At 42.1% G+C, this 25,648-nt stretch overlaps 1 protein-coding gene across 10 annotated transcripts in view; it reads left to right on the plus strand.

Moving 5' to 3' along the window:
• The first annotated feature begins 5,333 nt into the window (after positions 1–5,333).
• Positions 5,334–25,648, plus strand: part of LOC100666121 (putative adhesion G protein-coupled receptor E4P) — a 64,945-nt gene continuing 44,630 nt past the window's right edge. For 6 of the 10 annotated variants that reach the window (XR_010321199.1, XR_010321200.1, XR_010321198.1 and 3 more), the window contains exons 1-3: positions 5,334–5,414; positions 6,661–6,711; positions 10,721–10,867. Coding sequence is in view for 5 of the 10 variants with exons in the window: in XM_023540454.2 (XP_023396222.2) it covers positions 5,348–5,414; positions 6,661–6,711; positions 10,721–10,867 (265 nt within the window). In the remaining 5 variants the exon portion in view is untranslated. Of the gene's footprint in view, positions 5,415–6,660; positions 6,712–8,228; positions 8,278–10,720; positions 10,868–13,329; positions 13,514–21,318; positions 21,458–25,648 lie in introns of all 10 variants that reach the window. The other 4 variants (XM_064280444.1, XM_023540456.2, XM_023540457.2 and 1 more) reach the window with 3 other exon arrangements.

A 25,648-nucleotide genomic window follows, 5' to 3' on the forward strand; every position in this document is an offset into this window, starting at 1 on the left:
GAAGCCTATCCACCATGGGTAACCCTGCAGATATTTAAAATATCGGTGACACAGCTTCCAGCATCATAGGAACGTGTAAGCCACCACAATATGACAAACTGACTATACCTGTATCTGTATCTATGTCTATATCTAATCTGTATCTCTCCTCGCCTCGCCTCTTTCTCTCTCCCTTTCCCTGCCCTTTCTCTCTCTATAAACCTTCACCACAGAGTCAATTCTGACTCATAGCAACCCTATAGGACAGGGCAGAACTGCCCTCTAGGGTTTCCAAGACTGTAAATCTTTAGGGAAGCAAACTGCTATACATCTTTCTCCCATGGAGCGACTGGTGGATTTGAACCACAAACCTTTCAGTTAGCAGCCAAGCTCTTAACCACTGTACCACCAGGGTTCCTTCTTTCTCTGGATAGGTAGGTAGGTAGGTAGGTAGATAGATGACAGAAAGAGAGAGAGAGAGATGGATAGATAGATAAAGATAGACAGACAGATAGATAGATAAGCTATATCCCTACGATTCTACTCACTACTCATGGGCATACATCCAAGAGAAATGAGTACTTAAGTACAACATAATTGTAAACATGGTGTGCTGAGGGTGTCTGATCCCTTTTAACATCACAAGGGGGAAGGAGAATCAAGATCAACAGCCTGAAGCCGATTCCTATGAGGCAGAGGTCAGACACGCCTCTACCTTCCAACCTTTTTACCAATTCTGACACCAACCATCCCTCTCATGACACTCTCAACTTCTCTGCTGCGCTCAGTAATTCATTGCAATGGCTATACGGAACTCACAGACAATACTGACGATTACAGGGTTTACTAGGGAAGTAACAGGTTACAATTCAGGGTCAGGAATGCTCAGGATACAGTTCTTCCATCAGGACAGCCTCTTCTCAGCCATGCCCGCAGGCACACCTTTCTCTGGCTCTCAGTCTCCTGGACCCTCAGCCCATTGGCCCCTTGGGCCTCTTGGGCATCTTGGACCAGTGTGGCCTCTGCCCTGCTTGGGCAGATGCTACAAAGCTCTTTTAGCTCTGCCAGAAGTCCCCAGAGACGCCCCACTCTGCCAGTAAACCTCAGCCCGAAGGTGCTCAGCTCTCTGGCTCCGTGGTTCGGCACACCCACTGTAACCACTTTGCTCTGTGGGCCAGGAGACCCACCGCAATCTCTCCTGGTTCTGCTGCCTGTGCTGCCGCCATTTCTCTGCCGCCGCTTCTCACCATTTCCGGTGTGACAGCTCTCCCTCTCTGTCCTCGTTCTGCTGCCTCTCTCTGTCTTCTGTGTTACAGCTCTCTCTTTCTCTGTCTCCTGGGTCTAGGAGGTCTCAGTGCAGGGTTCCTGGGTCCAATGGATGAGCTCTACTCCCATTTCTTCTTTCTTGGTGGTAGTCAGCCTCCCTCTTCTCTGGGATTGACTGCTCTTTTAAGCCTAGCAGGATGGCAAAACTGACCAGTCCCTCGTCAGGATTCCATACATCTTATTTGCATGACCCCACATCCACAAGGGTGTCTTACTTACCTTGTTGACATTATGAGCAAGCTATCCAATCCCCTTGATGGGCCACAAACACCTCTTTTGCAAAGTCCTCACCCAGTCATTTGGTGGGAGTTACAAAGACTGTGGCTGGGAGGGGCATATTAAGTAATTCACTGTACCGCAATAGGATATGCACAAAAATATGTGTATAATATGTGTGTGTGTATATAATAGGAGCCCAGGTGGTGAAGTAGTTAAGAGCTCAGGCTGCTAACCAAAAGGTCGGCAGTTTGAATCCACCAGCCGCTCCTTGGAAACCCTATGGGGCAGTTCTACTCTGTCCTATAGGGTCACTATGAGTCTGAATTGACTCGACAGCACAGAACATATATATAATCTATGTGCATACATATACATAATATATAATATGTATATATATAATACATGAATATATGTACCAGAATCTTCTCAGCAGCTTTGTTTACAATAGGGCCAAGGTGGAAACCACTTCAATAACAGAACGGCAGAATGGATAGACTGCAGCATAGTCATACAATAGAATACACCATACAGCCGTGAAAAAGAACAACGTATAGCTACGTGCACTAGGCGGGATGAATCTCACAAACATAAAGATTAGTGAAAGAAGACAGATCCCAAAGGTTACAAACTATAGGAGTCTATTTACATGACTATCAAGCAAAGGCAAAACTCAGCAATGTAGATGGAAATCAGGAGAATGGTTCATTCTTGGGTTGGGGAGGTGGTGCCAACTAGAAGGGGGCAAGAGAGAACTTTCTGGAATGCTGGAAATGTTCTATATCGTGATCCGGTGTAACATATGTATCAAGTGGTTCACTAAAGACTGGCACAGTACTGAATGAAAGTTACACCTCGACTAAAAAGCAAAATTTAAAAAGCTAAAGGAAAATAGAAATAGCTTTATATGGATGAGAGGGACTGAGCTGGCCTCTGAGGGGAGGAAGGAGGAGAACTCATCAGGCCAAAGTGTCGTCGAGGTTCCCTTTGGGGCCAAATCAGTTGCCATCCAGTCAGCCCTGACTCCTAGCAACCTCATGTATGCCAGGGTAGAACTGTGCTCCACAAGGATTTCACCAGCTGAGTTTTTGTAAGTAGATTGCCAGGACTTTCTTCCAAGGTGCCTCTGGGTGTGCTAGAACCTCCAACTTTTTGGTTAACAGCTGAGAACGTGAACCATTTGCTCCACCCAGGGACTCCCCAGTTGGCACAAAGAGGGGTTCATGTCGAGAGAAAGGCTGTAGTGAGAGGTTATGGCAGCTCTCAAATTTGGACCCCAGTCTAGGAAAGATATGCCCAGTGGCCTTGTAACTTCATCCTCCCAGGAATTTACTGAAGAGCAGTTTCTAAGTGAAGGCATGACACTTTCTAGAAAAGCAGAAGAGAAGCGACTTCCCTGTCCCAACCCCTCCAAAAAAGATTTGCAAGTTTACTTTAGTCAGAAATAGCAGACTGGAAAGAGAACTAATGCCATGTGGTGCCCTGCCCCATTTGGACACGGAACTTCCAACTTGGCACTGCCCTTGGTCTACAAACTGAGTTCCGTATCTCGTCCCTGGTGCCTACTTACCCTGAAACTAAGACCTCTTCACCCACCTGTGTGTGGCAAACCAAAAGCCACCTTTCCAGTTTCATCTCAAATCACACCTCCTCCAGGAAGCTTTTCCTGTTTCCTTTGCAGCCACCATCCACCTTTTTCTCTTAGCTCCAAAACACTTTGTTTTTAAGCATTCAATGGACTTCATTCAATGCATTCAAGCATTTTAGCACCCGGAGTCTTAGATCTTGGAATCCCTGAGTGATGCAAACAATTAAAGCACTGGGCTGCTAACTGAAAGGCTTGAGGTTGAAGTCTACCGAAAGATGCCTCGGAAGAAAGACCTGGCAACCTACATCTAAAAAATCATCCACTGAAAACCCAATGGAGCACAATTCTACTCTGACATACGTGAGTTGGGGCCCCATGAGTTGGAAGCAACTTGACAGCACCTGATTTTTTTTTTTTTTTTTTTTGGTCTTATATTTCACTTAACCATGGGAATAGACGTCTCCCATTCCGCTCTGGATAGCACAGTGTTTGTTTCTTAAGGTTGCTCTAACGAAGTATGAACTGGGCGGCTTATAAGAATGGGAATTTAATGTTTTGAATTCATTCTTTTACTTTTACTCTGCACATGTTATCAGCAGGGACCAGTCCCTGGAGAAGGACATCATGCTTGGTCAAGTAGAGAGTCAGCAAAAAAGAGGAAGACCCTCAACGAGATGGATTGACACTGTGGCTGCAACAATGGGCTCAAACCTAACGATTGTGAGGATGGCACAGGACCAAGCAGTGTTCTGTTGTACGTGAGTCGGAACAGACGAGACCCCACCTAACAACAAGAACATTGTAAGAAAGGTGACTTTTATACTTATGATTTCAAATATTGTCTCCTCCTGAACCCCACAGTTCTTTCTTTTCATAATTTCCTTGGCTAGCCTCTACGGCTGCTAACTAAAGGGTCAGCAGTTCGAATCCACTAGGCGCTCCTTGGAAACTCTATGGGGCAGTTTTACTCTGTCTTACACGGTCGCTATGAGTCGGAATCGACTCGACGGCGCTGGGTTGGAGCCTCAGACACTTAATCTTCTTACATGAGCTTAAGGAGTCCCTGTGTGGTGCAAATGGTTAAACATTCAACTACTAGCCAAAAGTCTGGCGAGTCCACTCAGAGATGCCAAGAAGAGAGGCCTGGCAGTCTGCTTCCAAAAGGTCACAGCCTTGAAAACCCCACAGAGCAGTCCTACCAGTCAGAATCGACTCATCAGCAACTAACAACAACGTGGGCTTAAAATAATTGTATCCCGCCCTATCCTCTTGCAAAAACATGACAAATCAGGCATTGAATACCTAATTGTAATTGCATCCACTTTTTATATTAATTTTGGTACAACAGAAATGTTTTACGGCAATGAGTCATCCCACCATAGCACACAAGATCTCCTTCCGTTTGTTTAAATCATAATCAATGTCTTTAAGATTTTGGCACTTTCTTCAAGGATGTATGCATTTTCATATGGAAAGATGTTTATAACCTAGAACAGTGGTTCTGAGCTCAGAGACCAGGGTTCACTTGGCAATGTCTGGAGACATTTTTGGCTGTTTCAACTGCGGAAGATTGTTTCTGGAATCCAGTGGGTAGTAGACCAGGGATACCACCCAACATCCTACGACGCACAAGCCAGCCTTACCTCCAAGCGAAAAGCTTATCCAGCCCCCATGCCAATAATGCCGAGGTAGACAAACACTGATCTAAAGTTAAATTTAAAAATTAAACTACAAAACAACATGAGTAGCCCGATTAATTTTTTCCTAAAATGTTAGCAGGAGCTCTGAGCTTACAGTTTAGAAGGAACTTTTATTTTCTTCTTTTTTTTTTTGGGGGGGGGGGTCCATGTTGTCTAAGATTTCTATAATAAGTACAAGCTACTTTCAAACTTCTCCCAACATTTAATTATGAAAATTTTCAAACGTGCTGCAAAGTTCAAAGAATTTTATAACAAACTCCAATATGCCCACCATCTAGAATGTATGATTAACATTTTGTTATACTTGTTTTTTGCACATATATCACCATCGCTGTATCCCCCACTCATCCATTCGTCCATCTTATTTTTTTATGCATCTCAGAGTAAGTTGAAGACTTCAGTAGACTTTCCCTGTTTTCCTTTTCTTTTTACAAAATAAAAGATCCTCTTCGATTGCCTGTTACACTAGTAGAGGAAAGCCCCATAGTTACGAAACCTCCAATTCTCATTGAGAAACACCAGAGAAAGATACAAGAAGATGCAAGTTCCTGTATTTGCCCTCATATCTGTCATTATGGCTAGAAGTCGGTTCTTGTTTTTGTACGGTAAGTCTTTGAAATATTCTATTCTTTTCAACTAGAAACAGCAAGGACCCCTTTCTTCTCATATTCTGTTTTTTATTCAGCAATGTGGCCTGTGGGGTGTCCACCTGTTTCTCTTTTAACCAGGGCCGAGGTATGTCTTAGATGGTATTACCTGAGCTGTGGTGCTAGGGGGCGGGGAGAACCTGGGTGGTGAAAACAGTTACAACTTTCTCAGCTAACCGAAAAGTTGGTGGTTCAAGTCCACCCAGAGCCATCTCAGAAGAAAGGCCCAGTGACCTATTGAAAAATCAGCCACTGAAAACCCTACGGAGCACACTTCTACTCGGACACACTGGGGCCTCCAGGAGCCAGGACTGGCTCCACAGCAACAGGTTGTGTTGTTAAGGGGGGCAGTGGTGGTTCAGAGGTAGGATTCTCGCCTTCTGTGTGGGGGTCCTGGCTTGGATTCCCAGCCGGTGCCCCTCATGCACAGCTAGCACACATCTGTCAGTGGAGCTCTGCATGTTGCTAGTATGCCGAACAGATTTCAGGGGCGCTTCCAGACTAAGACAGACTAGGAAGAAAAGCCTGGTGATCTACTTCGGAAAAGCAGCCAACAAAAACCTTACGGATTACAATTTTCTGATCTTGTTGTGCATGGGGTCGCCATGAATTGGGGCTGACTCCATGGCAGCTTGGAACAACAGAGCATCTAAAGGAGCTCATTGAAGGGATGCTCCTGTCTATAATCTGAACCTTCCATAGTTAGAGCCCGAGAGGGACAGGGACACTCAGGCTGCTGCAGGGTAGATGGAGGCACTTTCTGCTCCTAATTTCAGAAGCCCTGCACCATCTTATATGAAACACTAAAACCCTTTCATGTTATGTGTTGTTTTGTTATAAATATCAATAGGACTTTTATAATTTTACCTTTTAACTTATTTGATGATGATTAACTCATGTGATTTACAAGGTGGTGCAAATGGTTCGCATTCAACTACTGACCTAAAGGTTGGGTAGTTCGAACCCACCCAGCACTGCTACCAAAGAAAGTCCTGGTGATTTGCTTCTGTAAAGATTGTCGTCGATGTTAGGTGTCGTCAAGTCAATTACGACTCATAGCGACCCTACGTACAACAGAATGAAACACTGCTCGGTCCTGTGCCATCTTCGCCGTCGTTGTTATGCTTGAGCCCACTGTTGCAGCCACTGTGTCAATCCATCTGGTTGAGGGTCTTAACCATTCCATTTTTGTTCTTTCTCTTAGGACTTTTCTGCCTAATTTTCTTCATGAACTTTTGCAATTCATCATGCCAAGGTACGTGGGTGATTGGGAGTAAGAATGGAACGGTTAGTACAGCCTGCATTTCTATAGATATTTATTTACAAAGCAGTTCCCATTTATTCCCAGTTTGTCCTACAACACTTTGGAGATGAGCAGTACAAATTTTGTTAGCCCCAAAATTCACACCTAGAAGAGCGTGATTCTGGCCCGAATGATTTTTTTTTTTTCCCAGCATATCATGCTGACAACATAAAACAATAGCTTCACTGGTTTATTCTGACCGCTTAATTTACACAAGCTATTTGAAAAAAGAATACACAAAAATCAGGAGAAAAAGAATATGGAGATAACAAAGAGATGACCACTGTTTTTATTATACTGCTTATCTGATCTCACTTGTTTTATATTTATATGTAATTTTACCAAATGAGATCATAGCTTACAATCTGTTTTCTAATCTGATTTTATTTCATCTAATATAGACTGAATATATTTTCTTGTCAATAAATATTGAGCCATGTCATCATTAATACCCATTGCCGTTGAGTCAATTCTGACTCCTAGTGACCCTATAGGACTGAGTAGAATTGCCCCACAGGGTTTGTAAGGAGCACCTAGTAGATTTGAACTGCTGACCTTTGTGTTAGCAGCTGAACTCTTATTCACTACATCACCAGGGTTTCCATCATCATAAATAGCAGATTAGTATGATACTGCCCCCAGGTGGTGCCAAAAGAGCCCTGGTAGCACACTGTTTAAGAGTTGGGCTGCTAACCAAAAGGTTGGGGGTTCGAAACCACCAAGTTCTCTGTGGGAGAAAGATGTGGCAATCTGCTTCTGTAAAGATTACAACCTTGGAAACCCTATGAGGCAGTTTGATTCTGTTCTATAGGGTCACTATGAGTCAGAACTGACTCGACGGCAGTGGGCAGGTGGTACAAAAAGTTAACATGCTCAGCTCTTAACATAAAGGTTGGAAGTTTGAGTCCACCCAGAAGTGCCTTGGAAGAAAGGCCTGGCAATCTACCTCCAAAAAACTCAGCCACTGAAAACCCTATAGAGCACAGCTCTACTCGGATATACATGGGGTCATCATGAGTTGGAGTCAACTCGACAACTTTCTGTTTTGGTTTTTAGTATTGTATTGTGCCACTCTATTTTTTTTTTATTTTTATTGATGGATATATTATTTAGTAAGACAGCTAAAAGCAAAATTACATAATAAATGAAAACAATCTTGTCACAATCTTAACAAATATGTGGAAAGCTTTCCTCTGCACCCCCATCCCAACACCACATAGAAATGTTGGACAAAATATTATATTGTTACCTTTGGTAGGCATTCAACCAAACATGTATGGCTTCATATTTTTCTGCTTCCTGTTTTCATTCTGGAGCCAAAGATGGAAAGAAAAAGGGAAGAAGGGATGGAGAAAGGGAGTGAGGGAGAAAACACACCAGGAGACCACACCTAAGGGATAAGCAGTAGCTGAATCATGGGGTCCAGAAATGATAATCATAACTAGTGTTTAGTGTTTGCTCTGCCACAGGTACTCTTCTAGTTGCTTACGTGTAATATCTTATTGGCTGGATGCACAGGTATGCTGTATAATATTTTCCCCTCACCGTCTCCTTAGCTGCATAAGGACATACTATCCACTAAAGGACACAAAGTAAAGTGTGCACCTTACAGGGAGATGTTTTCCTCTGAAGAAACCCAGAACTCTGTTAACTTAGTTGGGTAAGGGACGAAGGGCTGTTCTCTGGCACCAGAAAATCTAGCCCATTCTGAACAGGGGCAATAAATAATGTTCATTGCCTGCAGGGGGCTTTCCACTTTTACTACCACCTTTTACTTTTTATTGGGGCCCTGGTGGTGCAGTGGTTAAGAGCTCAGCCACTCCTTAGAAACCTATGGGACAGTTTAACTCTGTCTTACCGGGTCGCTGTGAGTCGGAATCGACTCGAAGGCAATGAGTTTTGCCTTTTATTAAAACCCAAGCCAATTCCGACTTGTAGCGACCCTATACCACAGAGCAGAACTGCCCCATAGGGTTTCTAAGGCTGTAATCTTTACAGAAGCAGGCTGCCACAGCTTTCTCTCTGGCAAAGTGGCTGGTGGGTTCGAACCGCCGATCTTTCCGTTAGCAGCTAAGCACTTAACCACTGTGCCACCAGGGCTCCTTACCTCCCTTTTATTGCCCCTTCCCCTATCTGCCGTCTGTACATGCTGTCCTGTTAGTACTTAATCCTGGAAGAGGGGAACTTAGGTGCTCTCCTCCCAAAATGCGAACTGGGGAGTGTTTGGATGCGATCTAACCCTGTGGACAGGAGCCTCACTTGGGAAACCTAAGCTGAAGTGTGCTGTAATAAATGCCTGTCGACCACGTCATTAGAAGTGTCTGGTCTGTGCCTTGCTCCAAATGGTCCTTCACTAAGAACTTGTGAATACAGTGGCATTGCAATTTTTAATACTCCTAACAACCCTTTGAGATAGATACTATTAATATCTTTATTTTCCAGATGATAAAACTGAGGCACAGGGTGGCTAAGTAACTTGGCTTAGATAACACAGCTAAAGTAGAGGAGTAGGATTTTGGACCCAGCTGATTTAGCTCAGGAGTCTACCTTCTTAGGCTTCCACCTTAGGTTCTTAAGTTCTCATTCCAAGATAGGTAATACAGCCTCATGGCAACTTACAGAGATACTGTTGTTGTTAGGTGCCATCAAGTAGGTTCCAACTCATAGTGACCCCATGTACAACAGAACGAAAACACTGCCCAGTCCTGCGCCATCCTCACAATCATTGTTATGCTTGAGGCCACTGTTGCAGTCACCATATCAGTCCACCTCATTGAGGGTCTTCCTCATTTTTGCTGACCGTCCACTTCTCCAGAGACTGGTCCCTTCTGATAATACGTCCAAAGTGTGTGAGACGAAATCTCGCCATCTTTGCTCTCTAAGGAGCATTCTGGCTGCACTTCTTCCAAGACAGATTTGTTCCTTCTTCTTGCAGTCCATGGTATAGTCAATATTCTTTGCCAATACCACAATTTACAGAGATATGGGTACTTTATATAAATTTCAAGGAGCCCTGGTGGGGCAGTGGTTAAGCACTCCACTGCTAACCGAATGGTCGGTGGTTAGAACCTACCAGCCACTCCATGGAAGAAAGTCATGGCAGTCTGCTTCCATAAAGATTACAGTCTTAGAAGCGCTACGGGGCAGTTCTACTCCGTCCTACAGGTTTGCTATGAGTTGGCATCAACTCAACGACAATGGAATTTGGTTATATACATTTCAACACCCTTGCTATTATTGCTGCTGTGCGTCATCAACTCGATTCTGACTCACAGCAACCCCATGTGACTGAGTAGAATTTCCCCATAGGGTTTTCTTAGCTGTAATCTTTACGAAAGCAGATTGCCAGTTCTTTCTTCTCCAGAGCTGCTGGGTGTGTTCCAACTGTTAATCTTTCAGCTAGCAGCCAAGCACTTAACTGTTGGCACCATCAAGGCTCATATTGCTCATTTTGGTGGTGCAGTGGTTAAGCACTGGGCTGCTAACCGAAAGGTCAACAATTCAAACCCACCAGCAGCTGTGGGGAAAAGATGTGGCAGTCTGCTCCTGTAAAGACTACAACCTTGGAAACCTTATGGGCAGTTCTGCTCTGTCCTATGGTCACTATAAGTCAGAATCAGCTTGATGGCAAAGGGTTTTTGGTTTTTATACTCGGGATAAAATCATCTCTCCAGCAAGACCTGCCCTGTCCATCCTATGGAATATGCCTCCCTCCCTATCGTCTTGGCTCCTTACACTATTATATTTTTCTTTATAGTCCTTTCTTTGAGTGACATTTTGTTCATTGTGTCCCTGATAGAAAACATGAGTGTTCTTGATCCATTACAGGTCTTAGCTCATTAGAACAGGAGCTGATATGTAGGGAGCCCTCCATGACTTTTTGTTGAATGAATGGGTATATGACAAGATGGTGCCATGGATCACTTCCCTAGTTTGACCTTTCGTTAATTCTAATTCACAGATGTGAATAAATGCGATAACTCCACAGTATGCCCAGCCAAATCCATTTGCAACAACTTTACGGAAGGCTACAATTGCTCTTGTGAAGCCGGATATGAGTCAAGCAGTGGGGAAAAAGAGTTCACTGATCCTGGAGTAACTTGCGAAGGTGAGTATTACTTAGGTGAGAACTTCAGAGAAAAAAAATAGGTATATGCATACAATATACCCAGAGATTTGATCTAATTTTCCACTAAAAAAAAAAAAAAATCACCTGGATCAAAAGGGGTGAAATGTGGAACAGAATTTCAAATTCTCATGGAATCCAAACTTTCTGGAGCCACTGAGGCTGGATGACACCCTGAAACTATTACCCTGAGATAATCTTTAAACCTTAAACCTTAAACCAACCTTAGCTTAATTAGTAAAATGTGTCTGCCATAACAATTGTGCTCTTTAAAAGAATTATCTATATGAGATCCAACTGACAACGGCAACTCAAAGGGTTAGATAAGCTTATAGGACAGTGAGTTTAAGTTAATGGTGACGGAATAATTTGGAAAAGGATAGCGAGAATAATTGCACAACTAAAGAATGTAACCAATGTCACCAAATTGTACATGTAGAAATTGTTGAAATCTTGTGTCTTTTGCTGTATAGGTTTTCACCAAAATAAAAAAATAAAATAAAATAGAAGGAAAACATCAAATCAATAGGTCTGATACTTGATACTTACATGAATTACATTAAAAAAAAATTCTGTGAATATAGAAATGGGTCCTTATACTCTTTAGCCCTGAATTGCACATTCTTTTGATCTCATGGGCCAACTGCAAATGATAAATAGGGGCTGTTGGGACTGTTGGGACCTGTGCTCATTAGCACTAAGTGGACAGGAATGTTGGCCAAGGATATGTGAAAAGGTTTGGCCCTCAATTAGGAACTTTTTTTAAAATTAACAATTTTTTATTGTTTTTGCAGTACAGGTTGACCCAGCAGTTTAGGTTCCCATTCAACCATTTCTATACAAATTCTTCAATGACATTGGTTACATTCTTCACAATGTATGGATAGTCTCATTATTTCCATTCTGGTTGTTCTGTTTCCATTAATCTAGTTTCCCTGCCCACTTACCTTCTTTTTTTTTTTTTTATGTTTTCTTCATGGATGCCCTTGATGTCATTCCATAACTCATCTGGTCTTTCTTTATGTTGAGGTGTAATCCATACTGAAGGCTGTGGTCTTTCATCTTCATCAGTAACTGTTCCAAACCCTCTTCTCTTTCAGCAAGCAAGGTCGTGTCATCTGCAATATTGCAGGTTGTTAATGAGTCTTCCTCCAATCCTGACACCTCATTCTTTTTCATATGGTCCAGCTTCTTGGATTATTTGCTCAGCATACAGATTGAATAAGTATGGTGAAAGGATCATACTCTGACACACACCTTTTGTGATTTTAAACCATGCAGTATCCCCTTGTTCTGTTTGAAGGACTGCCTCTTGGTCTATGTACAGGTTCCTCATGAGCACAATTAAGTGTTCTGGAATTCCCATTCTTTACAATGTTATCCATAATTTGTTCTGATCCACAGAGTCGAATGCCTTTGCACAGCAAATAAAAGCACAGATAAACATCTTTCTGGTATTCTCTACTTTCAGCCAGTATCCAGCTGACATCAGCGATGATATCCCTGGTTTCACGTCCTCTTCTAAATTCAGTTTGAATTTCTGGCAGTTCCCTGTGGATATACTGCCGCAGCTGCTTTTGAATGATCTTCAACAAAATTTTACTTGTGTGTAATATTAATGATATTGTTTAATAATTTTCCCATTCTGTTGGATCACCTTTCTTTGGAACAGGCAAAAATATGGATCAATTCCAGTCAGTTAGCCAGGTAGCTATCTTCCAGATGTCTTGGCATAAACAGGTAAACACATCCAGCATTGCATCTGTTTGCTGAAACATCTCAGTTGGTATTCCACCAATCCCTAGAGGCTTGCTTTTCACCAATGCCTTCACTGCAGCTTGGGCTTATTCCTTCAGTACTGCTGGTTCTTGATCGCATGCTACCTCCTGAAATGGTTGAACATTGACCAATTCTTATGGGTACAGTGACTCTGTGTATTCCTTCCACCTTCTTTTGATGCTTCTTGCGTTGTTGAGTATTCTCCCCATAGAATACTTCAGTACTGCAACTCGAGGCTTGATTTTTTTTCTTCAGTTCTTTCAGCTTCAGAAATATCAAGTGTGTTCTTCTCTTTTGGTTTTCTAACTCTAGGCCTTTGCACATGTCACTATAATACTTTATTTTGTCTTTTCTAGCTGCCCTTTGAAATCTCCTGTTAAGCTCTTTTACTTCATCATTTCTTTCTTTTGCTTTAGCTATTCTATGTTCAAAGCAAGTTTCAGAGTCTCTTCAGACATCCACTTAGGTCTTTTCTTTCTTTCCTGTCTTTTTAATGACCTCTTGCTTTCTTCACGTATGGTGTCCTTGATGTCAGTCCACAAGACATCTGGTCTTTAGTCATTAGTGTTCAACACATCAAATCTGTTCTTCAGATGGTCTCTAAATTTAGGTGGGATATACTCAAGGTTGTAAGGCTCTCATGGGCTTGTTTTAATTTTCTTCAGCTTCAACTTGAACTTCCATATGAGCAACTGATGGTCTGTTCTACAGTTGGCCCCTTGCCTTGCTCCGACTGGTGATATTGAGCTTTTCCATCATTTCTTTCCAAAGATGTAGTTGATTTGATTCCTGCGTATTCCATCTGAAGAGATCCACATGTACAGTCACCATCTATGTTGGTGAGAACAGGTATTTGCAATAAGTCCTTGGTAGTGCAAAATTCTATCATGCCATCTCCAGCGTCTTTTCTACCACCCAGACTGTAGTTTCCAAATACTGATCCTTCTTCTTTGTTTCCAACTTTCACATTCTAATCACCAGGAATTATCGATGCATCTTGATTGCATATTTCATCAATTTCAGACTGCAGAAGTTGGTAAAAATCTTCAATTTCCTTATCATTGACATTAGTGTTTGGTGTGTGAATATGAATCATAGCCATATTAACTGGTCTTCCTTATAGGTGTATGGACATTATTCTAGCACCACACTTCAGGATAGAACTTAAAGTGTTCTTTATTTTTTTAATTTTTAAAAAATTTTTAATTGTACTTTAGATGAAGGTTTACAGAACAAACTAGTTTCTCCTCAAACAGTTAGTACACACATTGTTCTATGACATTGGTTAACAACCCCACGACCTGTCAACACTCTCCTTTCTCAACCCTGGGTTCCCTATTACCAGCTTTCCTGTTCCCTCCTGACTTCTAGTCCCTGTCCCAGGGCTAGTGGGCCACTTTAGTCTTGTTTTGTTCCGTGCGCCTGTTCAATCTTTGGCTGAAAAGTGAACCCCAAGAGTGGCCTCATTATTGAGCTGAAAGGGTGCCTGGGGGCCATACACTCACGGTTTCTCCACACTCTGTCAGGCCAGCAAGTCTGGTCTTCTTTTTGAATTAGAATTTTGTTCTACATTTTTCACCAACTCTGTCTGGGATCCTTTATTGTGATCCCTGTCAGAGAAGTCAGTGGTGGTAGCCGGGCACCATCTCATTGTACTGGACTCAGTCTGTTGGAGGCCATGGTAGATGTGGTCCGTTAGTACTTTGGACTAATCTTTCCCTTGTATCTTTAGTTTTCTTCATTATTCCTTGCTCCTGATGGGGTGAGACCAGTGGAGTATCCTAGATGGCCGCTCACAGGCTTTTAAGACTCCAGACGCTACTCAGCAAAGTAGAATGAAGTATGTGTTCTTTATAAATAATGTTATGCCAATTGAGCTTGATATTCCCCAAAATCATGGTCCCAGCAGTTTGGTCCCTCAGGGAGTTTTGATGTGTCTATGGACCTACCATGACCTTGCCTTGTACAGGTTGTTCTGGCTTTCCCAGTATTGTGTACTGTCTTATCCTGCACCAAGGTTTCCACCGATCTGTTGTCTGTTAAGTGTTTTTCCATCCCCACCTCACCTCCCTTGTAACCACCAAAGATTGTTTCTTTTTGTATGTAAACCTTTTAATGAGTTTTTACAGTAATGGTCTCATACAATACTTGTCCTTTTGTGATTGACTTATTTCACTCAGCATAATGCGCTCCAGATTCATCCATGTTATGAGATGCTTCCCAGGTTTGTTGTTCTTTATCATTGTGTAATACTCCATTGGGGATACCCTGGTGGCATAGTGGTTAAGTGCTACGGCTGCTAACCAAGAGGTTGGCAGTTCAAATCTGCCAGGCGCTCCTTGGAAACTCTGTGGGGCAGTTCTACTCTGTCCTATAGGGTCGCTATGAGTCAGAATCAACTCAACGGCAGTGTGTTTGGTTTTTGGTTTTAATACTCCATTGTGTGTATGTACCACAGCTTGTTAATCCATTCATCTGTTGATGGGCATCCAGGCTGTTTCCGCCTTTTTGCTATTGTGAACACAGATGCAATGAACGTGGGTGAGCATATGTCTATTCCTGCGATGACTCTTATTTCTCTAGGATATATTCCTTTTTTTTTTTTTATAGTTTTTTTTTTTTTTTTATATTCCTAGGAGTGGGATTGCTGGATCAAATGGTATTTCTATTTCTAGCTTTCTAAGGAAGCGCCATATCATTTTCCAAAATGGTTGTATCATTTTGCATTTCCACCAGCAGTACATAAGACTTCCAATCTCCCCACAGCCTCTCCAACATTTGTTATTTCCTGTTTTATTGTTTCGTGCCAGAAATGCCAGGGTCAGACGATATCTCACTGTGGTTTTAATTTGCTAGAGATCGTTAGCATTTCCATACATGTCTGTTGACTGCTTGAATGTCTTCTTTGGTGAAGTGTCTGTTCGTTTCCTTTACCCATTTTTTAATTGGATTATTTGTCTTTTTGTTGTAGAAGTGCTGGATTTTCCTGTAGATTTTAGAGATTAGGCCTTTATCTGATTTGTAATAGCCAAAAATTGTTTTCCCAATCTGTAAGGTTCTCTTTTGGTGAAGTCTTTGATGAACATAAGTGTTTAATTTTTAGAAGATCCCAGTTATCTAGCTTATCCTCTGGAGCTTGTGTGTTGTTGGTTGTGGTTTGTATCCTGTTCATGCCGTGTATTAGGGCCTCTAGCGTTGATCCTATTTTTTCTTTTATGAACTTCATGGTTTTTAGGTTTTATATTTAGGTCTTTGATCCATTTTGAGTTAGTTTTTGCATATGGAATGCAGTATGGGTTCTGTTTCATTTTTTGCAGATGGACATCCAGTTTTGCCAGCACCATTTGCTAAAAAGACTCTTTTCCACATTTGATGGACTTTGGGCCTTTGCCAAAGATCAGGTGACCACAGGTGGATGGGTTTACATCTGGGTTCTCAATTCTGTTCCGCTGGTCAATGTATCTGTTGTTGTACCAGTACCAGGTTGTTTTGACCACCGTAGCTACATAGTAGGCTCTGCGGTCAGGTAGTGCAAGTTCTCCTACTTTATTCTTCTTCTTCATTAGTGCTTTACTTATCCATGGCTTCTTCCCTTCCCATTAAAGTTAATGATAACTTCTTTCATCTCTTTAAAGAATGCTGTTGGATCCATATTGCATTGTATTTGCAAATCGCTTTGGGTAGAATTGTCATTTTCACAATGTTGAGTCTACCTATCCATGACCATGGTATGTTTTTCCATTTATGCAGATTAGATCCCTTTTCGTTTCTTACAGTAGTGTTTTGTAGTTTTCTTTGTTTATGTCTTTTACATTCCTAGCTAGATTTATTCCCAAGTATTTTATTTTTTTAGGGGCTATTATAAATGGTATCGTTTTCCTGATTTCCTTCTATTGGTGTATAGGAATCCAACTGATTTTTGTATGTTTATCTTGTATCTTGCTAATCTGCTGAATCTTTCTATTAGTTTCAGTAGTTTTCTCGTGAAGTCTTCTGGGTTTTTATGTATAGTTTCATATCATCCACAAATAGGAAGAGTTTAACTTCTTCATTGCCAATTTGGATGTCCTTTACTTCTGTTTTTTGCCTTATTGCTCTAGCTAGGACTTCCAACACAATGTTAAATAGGAGTGGTGATAAAGGGCATCCTTGTCATGTTCCTGTTCTCAAGGGCAATGTTTTCAGCCTCTCTCCATTAAAAATGATGTTGGCCGTTGGTTTTGTATATGTGCCCTTTATTATGCTGAGAAATTTTCCTTCTATAACTATTTAATCATTATATAGAGATATTGGTCTGTAATTTTCTTTTTTTGTGGTGTCTTTGCCTGGTTTTGGTATCAGGGTTATGCTGGCTTCATAGAATGAACTTGGCAATATCACTTCCTTTTCTATATTCTGAAGTAGTTTGAGTAGTATTGGAGTAAGCTCTTCTCTGAATGTTTGGTAGAATTCTCCAGTGAAGCCATCTGGGCCAGAGCTTTTTTTATATTATTATTATTACCTTTTCAATCTCTTCTCTTCTCATGACCCGTTCAGATTTTCAACATCATTTTATGTTAGTTTGGGTAGGTAGTGTGTTTCTAGAAATTTGTCCATTTCCTCCAGGTTTTCAAATTTGTTGGAGTATAGTTTTTTGTAATACCCCATTATGATTCTTTTGATTTCAGTTGGGTCTGTTGTAATATCCCCCATTTCATTTCTTATTTGGGTTATTTGTGTTCTTTCATGTTTTTCCTTTGTCAGTTTGGCCAGTGCTTTGTCGATTATGTTGGTCCTTTCAAAGAACCAACTTTTGGTTTCGTTGAGTCTTTCTATTGTTTTTCCATTCTCTACTTCATTTATTTCTGCTCTGATCATATTATTTCCTTTTTTCTGGTGGCTGTGGGCTTCTTTTGCTCTTCTCTTTCTATTTGTTCAAATTGTGTAGTTAATGTTTTGATTTTGTCCCTTCTTTTTTGCTTTGTGCATCTATTGCTATAAGTTGACCTCTGAGGATTGCCTTTGCTGTGTCCCAAAGGCTTTGGTATGATGGGTTTTCATTCTCATTTGATTCCAGGAATTTTTTTTATTCCATCTCTGATTTCTTCTATTAGCCAGTGATTTTTAAGCAGGGTGTTATACAGTTTCCATGTAATTGATTTTTTTTTTTTTTCTCCTTACTCTTCCTGTTGCTATGCCACTTTGATGGCATTGTGGTCAGAGAATATACTTTGCATTATCTCAATGTTTTGGATTTTGTTGAGGCTTGCTCTGCAGTCTAAGATATGGCCTATTATGGAGACTGTTCTATCTGTGTTGGAAAACAATGTGTACTTTGCAGCTGTTAAGTAGAGTGTTCTATATATGTCTATGAAGTCAAGTTGGCTGACAGTGCTCTTTAGCTCTTCTGTTCTTTGTTGAGTTTCTTTCTAGATGTTCTGTCCTTTATCGAGAGTGGTGTGTTGAAGTCTCCTACTATTATTGTGGGACTGTCAATTTCTCTTTTCAGTGCTGTTAGACGTTGTTTTATGTATTTTGGAGTCCTGTCACTGGGTGGATAGGCGTTTATCATGGTTAAGTTTTCCTAATGTATCATCCCTTTAATCATCATATAGTGCCCTTCTTTTTCTTTTATGGTGGATTTTGTTTTAAAGTCTATTTTATCTGAGATTAGTATTGCCACTTCTACTATTTTTTGGTAGTTATTTGCTTGATTTTTTTTCCACCCTTTGATTTTTAATAAATTTATGTCTTTGTTTTTAAGGTGTGTCTCTTGTGGACAGCGTATTGATGGATCCTGTTTTTTTTAATCCATCCTGTCACTCTCCATCTCTTTATGGGTAATCGACTCAATGGCAATGGATTTTAGGCCATTTACATTCAGTGTAATTATTGATCGGTGTGAGTTTATTGCTGTCGTTTTGTAGTGCTTTTTTGTCTTTGTGGTGCTAACATTTTCTTTGTTCCTTTTATTCTCCTGTGCTGAGTTCCTTTTGTTTGTGGATTTGTTTTTCATTTCTTTTGTTTTTATTGATACTTTATGTTTTTCTTCTTTATTTTGATGAGTAGGTTTATTAACTTTGTGGTTACCTTGAAATTTAGCCTTAACTTCCTAGGTGTGAACTATTCTATTATTATTGGTATCACCTTGCCTTCCTCTCCATTAGAAAGTTCTATACCCTACACCGTTTATTCCCTCTTTTATTGTTCTGACATTGTTGTCATTTACAGATTAACCTCTCTGGTTCCCTGTTGCAAGTCTTTTGGTTTTGTATGGTCCTTGAAAGTTTATTTCCTAGGTTGGTATCTGGCTGGTACAATCTTGCATCCTAAATTCAGGCTGCGAACTGATGTTGTTTGTTCTCAGACCAAAGGACTCCCTTTAATAATTCTTGTACGTTTGGTTTGGTTTTTACATATTCCCTTAATTTATGTTTATTTGGAAATTTCCTAATTTCACCATCATATTTGAACGAAAGTTTTGCAGGACAGATTATTTGTGGTTAGCAATGTTTTTCTTTCAAGGTTTTATATATATCATCCCACTGCCTTCTTGCCTGCATGGTTTCTGCTGAATAATCAGAGCTTAGGCTTATTGTTTCTGCTCTGTATGTGACTTTTTGTTTTTTTCGAGCTGCTTACAGAATTTTTTGTCTTTGGTTTTAGTTAGTGTGTCTATGATATGCCTTGGTGTTTTTCTTTTGGGGTCTATCCTATATGGGGTTTGTTGAGCTTCTTGGTCAGCTTTTCATCATTCGTGATATTAGGGAAGTTTTCTGTCAGCAATTCTTCAATAATCCTCTCTGTGTTTTCCATTTTCTCTCCCTGTTCTAGAACTCCGGTCACTCACAAATTTTTGTTTTTGATTGCATCCCACATAATTCTCAGGGTTTCCTTTTTTTTTTTTTTTTTTATTCTTTTTTCTGACTTTTCCTCAAACAGGGTTTTTTCCAAGTGTTTGCCTTCAATTTCACTGTTCTTGTCTTCCATCATTTCAAACCTGTTCTTCAGCCCTTCTATGACACTGTCCAGTTCTGAAATCTTGTTGTTTATCTTTTGGATTTCTAATTGTTGTTTTCGTATGATGTGTTTTTGTTGTCTAGTTGTGAATTTATTTTGGCATTGTGTTCTTGTATTATTTTCCTGAATTCTTCCATTTTTTGTCTGTATTTTCCATAAATTTTTCTGCCTTTTCCATAAATTTGTCTATTCTTTCCTCATTTTTGTCTGCTTTTTGCTTCAACTCTTGGATAGCTCTGAATATTAGAGATCTGAATTCCCTGTCAGGTAGTTCTAGTGCCTTTTCTTCTACTGGAAAGTCATCTGGTGTTTTATTGTGGATGCCTACTAAAACGATTCTCTCCTGTTTTTTTTTAATATGTTTTGATATTGTCTCCTGTCTTTGGGACATTCAGTAGTTATTTTCTTCGTTTCTTGATTGTAGATTTGTTTGTTTCTTCCTGGTTTTTTGTTTTATATGGTTATGTATGAGCAGGCAGGGTGTGTGTTCTTTGTTGTCTGCTCGTCTGTAGTCACGATACTTTTTACCTCCTTGTCCAATAAGTGGGGCCCATCACTCAGCTATGTTGCAACAGGGGAGGTCCAGCTGAAGGGGAGCAGCTGGGATGGGTTGTTTGTGGCACGTACTAGGGCCAACAGGGCAGGCCAAGAATCAGTGCAAGGCAGGTTCCAGTAAGCTGTGCCTGTGTCACTTGGAGGTATGATATTCAGCACACAGTGCAGGTAGCTAGGAAAGAGGGGGTAGGTTGTGATGTAGGAGGCTAGTATGGATATGGGAAAGAGGAGAGAGAAACAGGAGCCAAAAACAAACAAAGGGGAAAAAAAGAGTGCAAAGGGAGCTTGCTGTTGGAGTGGAAAGATGAGAACCCGAGAAATGGAGAGAAGCAAAAAGGAAAAAGAAAAGAAAAAGAAAAAAAATAACTAGATAAAAATTTGGAAAAGAAAAGCCCCCGGAGGTCCCATCAGTGCAGGCACAAAGACCGGGGAAGTCTCCCAGGTTGCACAGTACAGCCCAGCTAGAGGGGCTATATATGTCACACAGCACCAGGTATTCAGGAGACAGGAAAAGAAGGTAAGTATAGACAGACAAGAACTGAGAAATGAAGAAAGATGGAAAGGGAAAAGAGAGAAGGAAAAAAAAAGAAAGAAAAGGAAGAAAGAAATGCTCCCAGGGATCCCACTCATACAGCTGGGCAGATTGGGGGAGTGGCTCCTGGGCTGTGCAGTAGAGCCCGGCTAGAAGGGGCTCCCAAGTGTGAAAAGAGAAAGGAAACAAATAAACAAAAGCAACCAAGCAAAAAAAAAAAAAAAAAACCCCTAGGGATCCCACCAGCATGGTGTCTCAGGCTGGGGGAGTGGATCCCCAGTTGATCAGGGTTTCACAGCCTTTAAGGAAGAAGCAAAGATGGCACACGGAGCCAGGAGTTCGAGGGAAAGGAGGGGGAGTTGGTGGGAGGCACGGAAGAAAACAAAAGAGATGGAAAGAAACACCAGCAGCTCAGGGACCCGGCCAGTGTGGAAGGATCGAATCCAAGTGGCTTGGGGCAGAAGCAGTTGCCCCCTGGCCAAAACACTACAGCTGGCAGGAAGCAGAGGAGGCCTGTGGATGAGAGGAAGAACAGTGGGATTAGGAAAGTGTATATCTCTCGTTACAGGGTGCTCTGTCTCCTCCTGGGAACTTCATGAAACTGCATTCCCATACTCCCTGTCCACCGATCTGCAATGTGGGTGGGGCGAGTCCAAGTGGAATGGACGCTGTACTTCCCGGCCAGCTGAGCCACTGCTGCCAGCCAGGTAGCTTGGAGATGGAGCAGCGAAGAGAAGGATAGGGGTTTGGGAAAGCGTGTATTGCTGGCTACTGGGTGCTCTGTCTCCTGATGGAAGGTCTTTGAAGCTGCTTTCCCGTGCTCCCTGTCAGCTGATCTCTGACAGGAGTCCAAGATGGTGAATCTGTGCTGCGTTAGCTGATAAGGGACTTCGGCACATATCTCTCCTTCCTCTTGTCCTCTATCAGTTTCTTATTCTATTTGGTGTTTTGCTGAGTTCTTTATCTATTCGTTTGACACTTCAGGTTCCAGGAATGATGTTTGTCTCTCTTTTACTTAGTTTTTCAGGCCTTTGCTGGGGAGGGACAGCATGGTGCTTCTGTCTATGGCGCCATATTGGCTGGAAGTCCCAAAATGTTCTTTTTGATAATGAATGTGACACTGTTCCTCTTCAACTTGTTATTCCTGGCATAATAGACCATATGATTCTCTGATTAATAATGGCCAATACCAGTCCATTTTAGCTCACTAATGGCTGAAGACATCTATCTTCAAGCATTCTATTTCATTTTTGACAACTTCCAATTTTCTTACATTTTTACTTCCTACATTCTACCCTCCAATTATTAATGGATGTTTGCAGGTGTTTCTTCTCATTTTGAGTTGTACCACATCAGCAAGTGAATGTCCCAAAAGCTTTACTCCATCCATGTCATTAAGGTCGAGTCTACTTTGAGGGACTGGCTCTTGCCCAGTCATATTTTGAGTGCCTTCCAACCTTAGGGGCTCATCTTCTGGCACTATATCAGACAGTGTTCTGCTGCTATCCATAAGCTTTTCATTGGCCAATTTTTTTTTTTTCAGAAGTAGACCATCAGGTCCTTTTTTCCACTTTGTCTTAGACTGGAAGCTCTACTGAAACCTGTCCACCATGTTTGATCCTGCTGTTATTTGAAATACTGGTGGCGTAGCTTTAGCATCATAGCAATATGCAAGTCACCCGCAGTGTGATGGATCACTTTTGTCTGGCCTTTCTAGCCATAGTCTTGTAACACCCACCCAAGCGATTGGGCGAGACTGTGCAGATATGGTAATTGTAGCCCACCAAGGGGATTGGTCAGTTTTGCCATCCTGCTGGGCTTGAAATGAGCCACCCCATTGGTGGGAAAGAGAGAAGAATTTCAGCACCACCAAGGAAGAACAGCTAGGAGTCAGCATGTCCTTTGGACCTGGGATTCCTACATTAAGAAGCTAAGTGCCTTTTGGCAGAGGCCTAGGGCCAGGGAGAGATGTGCCTGGGAGGCTGTCCTGATGGAAGAACTGTAGCCTTGAGTGTTCCTGCACCTGAATTGTAACTGTTACCTCCCCAATAAACCCCATAACTGTGAGTATGGCCTGTGAGTTCTGTGTGACCACTGCAATGATTTATCAAACCCAGCAGAGAAGTAGAGAGTGACAAAGGAGAGGTGATTTATGGCAGAGTTGGTAAAGATGGCAGAGTGAGGAGGCATGTCTGATCTCTGCCTCATAGGAATCAGCCTTGGGCTGTTGATCTTGATTCTTCTTCCCCCGACTGAAGTTAGAGGAGGTCAGACACTGCCACCACAGTTTTTACACGACCACAGTATGACAAACTGACGGATGAGTGGTAGTCACCATGAATAGACACTGCCATTCTCCTGGGGCATGAAACCCAGGAATCTATTCCACTCAACTTTAGAGTGAATACGTCCTTATCTGTATATTATGAGTCTGAGCCAAAGAGCAGACTAGAGATCTAAAAAACCCTCTACCACATAATACATAAATGCTGTATGTATACAAGCAGGAATACACTTAATACCTTCAAGCCTGTAAAGGGGACAGCAGTTGTTCAATGGCAGAATTCTCGCCTTCCATATGGGAGGCCAAAGTTCAGTTTCTGCCCAATGCACCTCAAGTACAGCCACCACCTGTCTGTTAGTGGAGGCCTGCATGTTGAACAGGTTTCAGTGAAGCTCCAGACTAAGACAGACTAGGAAGAAAGCCCTGAGGATCCACTTCTGAAAAGCAACCAGTGAAAACCTTATGGATCACAATGGTCTGGTCCGCAACCAATCATGGGGATGACACAGGCCTGGGAAGCATCCTTCTAGGTGCGTGTGTTGTTATGAGTTGGGGGCTGACTCCAAGGCAGCAAAAAACAAAAACAACAATCTCTAAAGACGTTCAGAGGAGTCCTCCAACCCTCTACGCTCCTGCAAGCAAATGAGGACCTCAATGTCGGAGAGCAGAGGGAGTGTGGACATAATGGAAGGGCTTGGGAGACAAAGGACTGGTTCATCGGCACATAATAAACGCCTTTGTTGTCAGTGGATTCTGGCTTATAGAGACCCCATAGGCTAGTGTAGAACTGCCCCATAGGGTTTCCAAGAAGGGGTTGGTGGATTTGAACTGCCGACATTTTGGTTAGCAGCTGTAGCTCGCCAGAGATCTTAGCGACTGTGCCATCAGGACTATGGGGGGTTACTGGCCACATAAGCTAAATAGAGATTGGTTTGGGATCCCAGCAGATGGGACACTGAACTTCAGGTACATGGAGGAAATGGAAGTCTTTTCAAGCCCTGTGGAAAATGTTGAGGCAGAAAACGTCTTTCTGTTGGCAAAGGGAGCATAGCTGGGAACCCATGTGTCTGCGCCATGACAGAGAAAACATTTATGCCTTCAGATCCTTTTTCTTGTAGAAGGGTACTTGTAATACTCAGTATCATCACCATCTTTTGAGTGCATTTTACACTCCTAGCACATGAGTACACTCCCTCTGATCAAGACAGAACCCAGAAAATGTAGCCACACCAGAAAAGTCTCCTTAGTGCCTTCCAAGTGTTCTACCTTGTTATCTGTATCACTGTCTCCCTGCCTGGGACCTTCTCCACAGTGTTTTCCACGCTCCCTCATGCTTTGTCTTTAAGTATCACCTCAGAAAGACACTCCTAGCCCCACTTTAAAATGTCTACCTATTTGCTCTCCTACTCTTTATACTACTGTATTTTCCTTCCTGATACTCAGTCCTACCAACCAACTAACCAGTTGTCATCAGGCCGATTCCGGCCCATTACGACCCCATGTGTGTCAGAGTAGAGCTGTGCTCCATAGCATTTTCAATGGCTGGATGTTTTGGAAGTAGATCACCAGGCCTTTCTTCTGGGGCACCTCTGGGTGGACTAGAACCTTAAACCTTTTGGTTAGCAGCTGAGCACATTAACCGTCGGTACCTGGACATTAATTCCTTGTTAATGTCCTACTTGTCAGTCTCCTCCATTAGGATGTAAGCTCCATGGGGGAAATAAATGTAAGCTCTGGAGAGCGACCAACTGTCTCAATTTTCCTGGGATCGAGGGGGTTCCCAGAATACAGGACTGTGAGTTTTAAAACTGGGATGAGCTGGTCCCTCAACTGCTATGTTCCCAGCAATAAGACTGTGGCTTGTGATGGTGGCCGCACCATAAGAATGTGATGAATAAGGGAATTCATGTTAGTGTGACCCATGGCACCAATGCATTGCTTATCTTTCCCCTGCCACAGAAGAGAATGAATGCTGGGGCCCCATGCTGTGCCTGTCCATAGCCACTTGCAACAACACTGTAGGCAGCTACTTTTGTGTCTGTAGACTCGGATTTGTGTCCACTGCTGGAGGAATGCAGTTTACTGGCAATGGAGCCACTTGTGTAGGTGAGCTGCTGTTGTTGGTTGCCATTGAGCTGTTTCCAACTCATGCAACCTTGTGTACAACAGAATGAAACCTTGACCAGTCCTGCATCATCCTCACAATGGCCAGTACGTTCGAGTCCATTGTTGTGGTATTGTGCCAATCCATCCCACTGAGGGTCTTCCATGTCCTCACTGGCCCTCTACTTCACTAAACATGATGTCCTCCTCCAGTGATCGATCCCTCCTGATGACATGTCCGAAGCAAGTGAGTGGGACAATGTCCTGTTGTCATCCATAAGGTTTTCATTGGCTGGCTTTTGGAAGTAGATCACCAGGCCTTTCTTCCTAGTCTTAGTAGGGAAGCTCCATTGAAATATGTCCACACTATAGGTAATCCTGCTGGTATTTGAAATATTGGTGGCTTACCTTCCAGCATCATAGCAACACGCAACCCACCACAGTGAGACAAACTGACAGACAAGTGGTGGTGTGTAGGTGAGGGGAATCCATGAAAACTTCAGGTGAAACT

The sequence above is a fragment of the Loxodonta africana genome, chromosome 3, assembly GCF_030014295.1.
Source record: "Loxodonta africana isolate mLoxAfr1 chromosome 3, mLoxAfr1.hap2, whole genome shotgun sequence".
Lineage (NCBI taxonomy): Eukaryota > Metazoa > Chordata > Mammalia > Proboscidea > Elephantidae > Loxodonta > Loxodonta africana.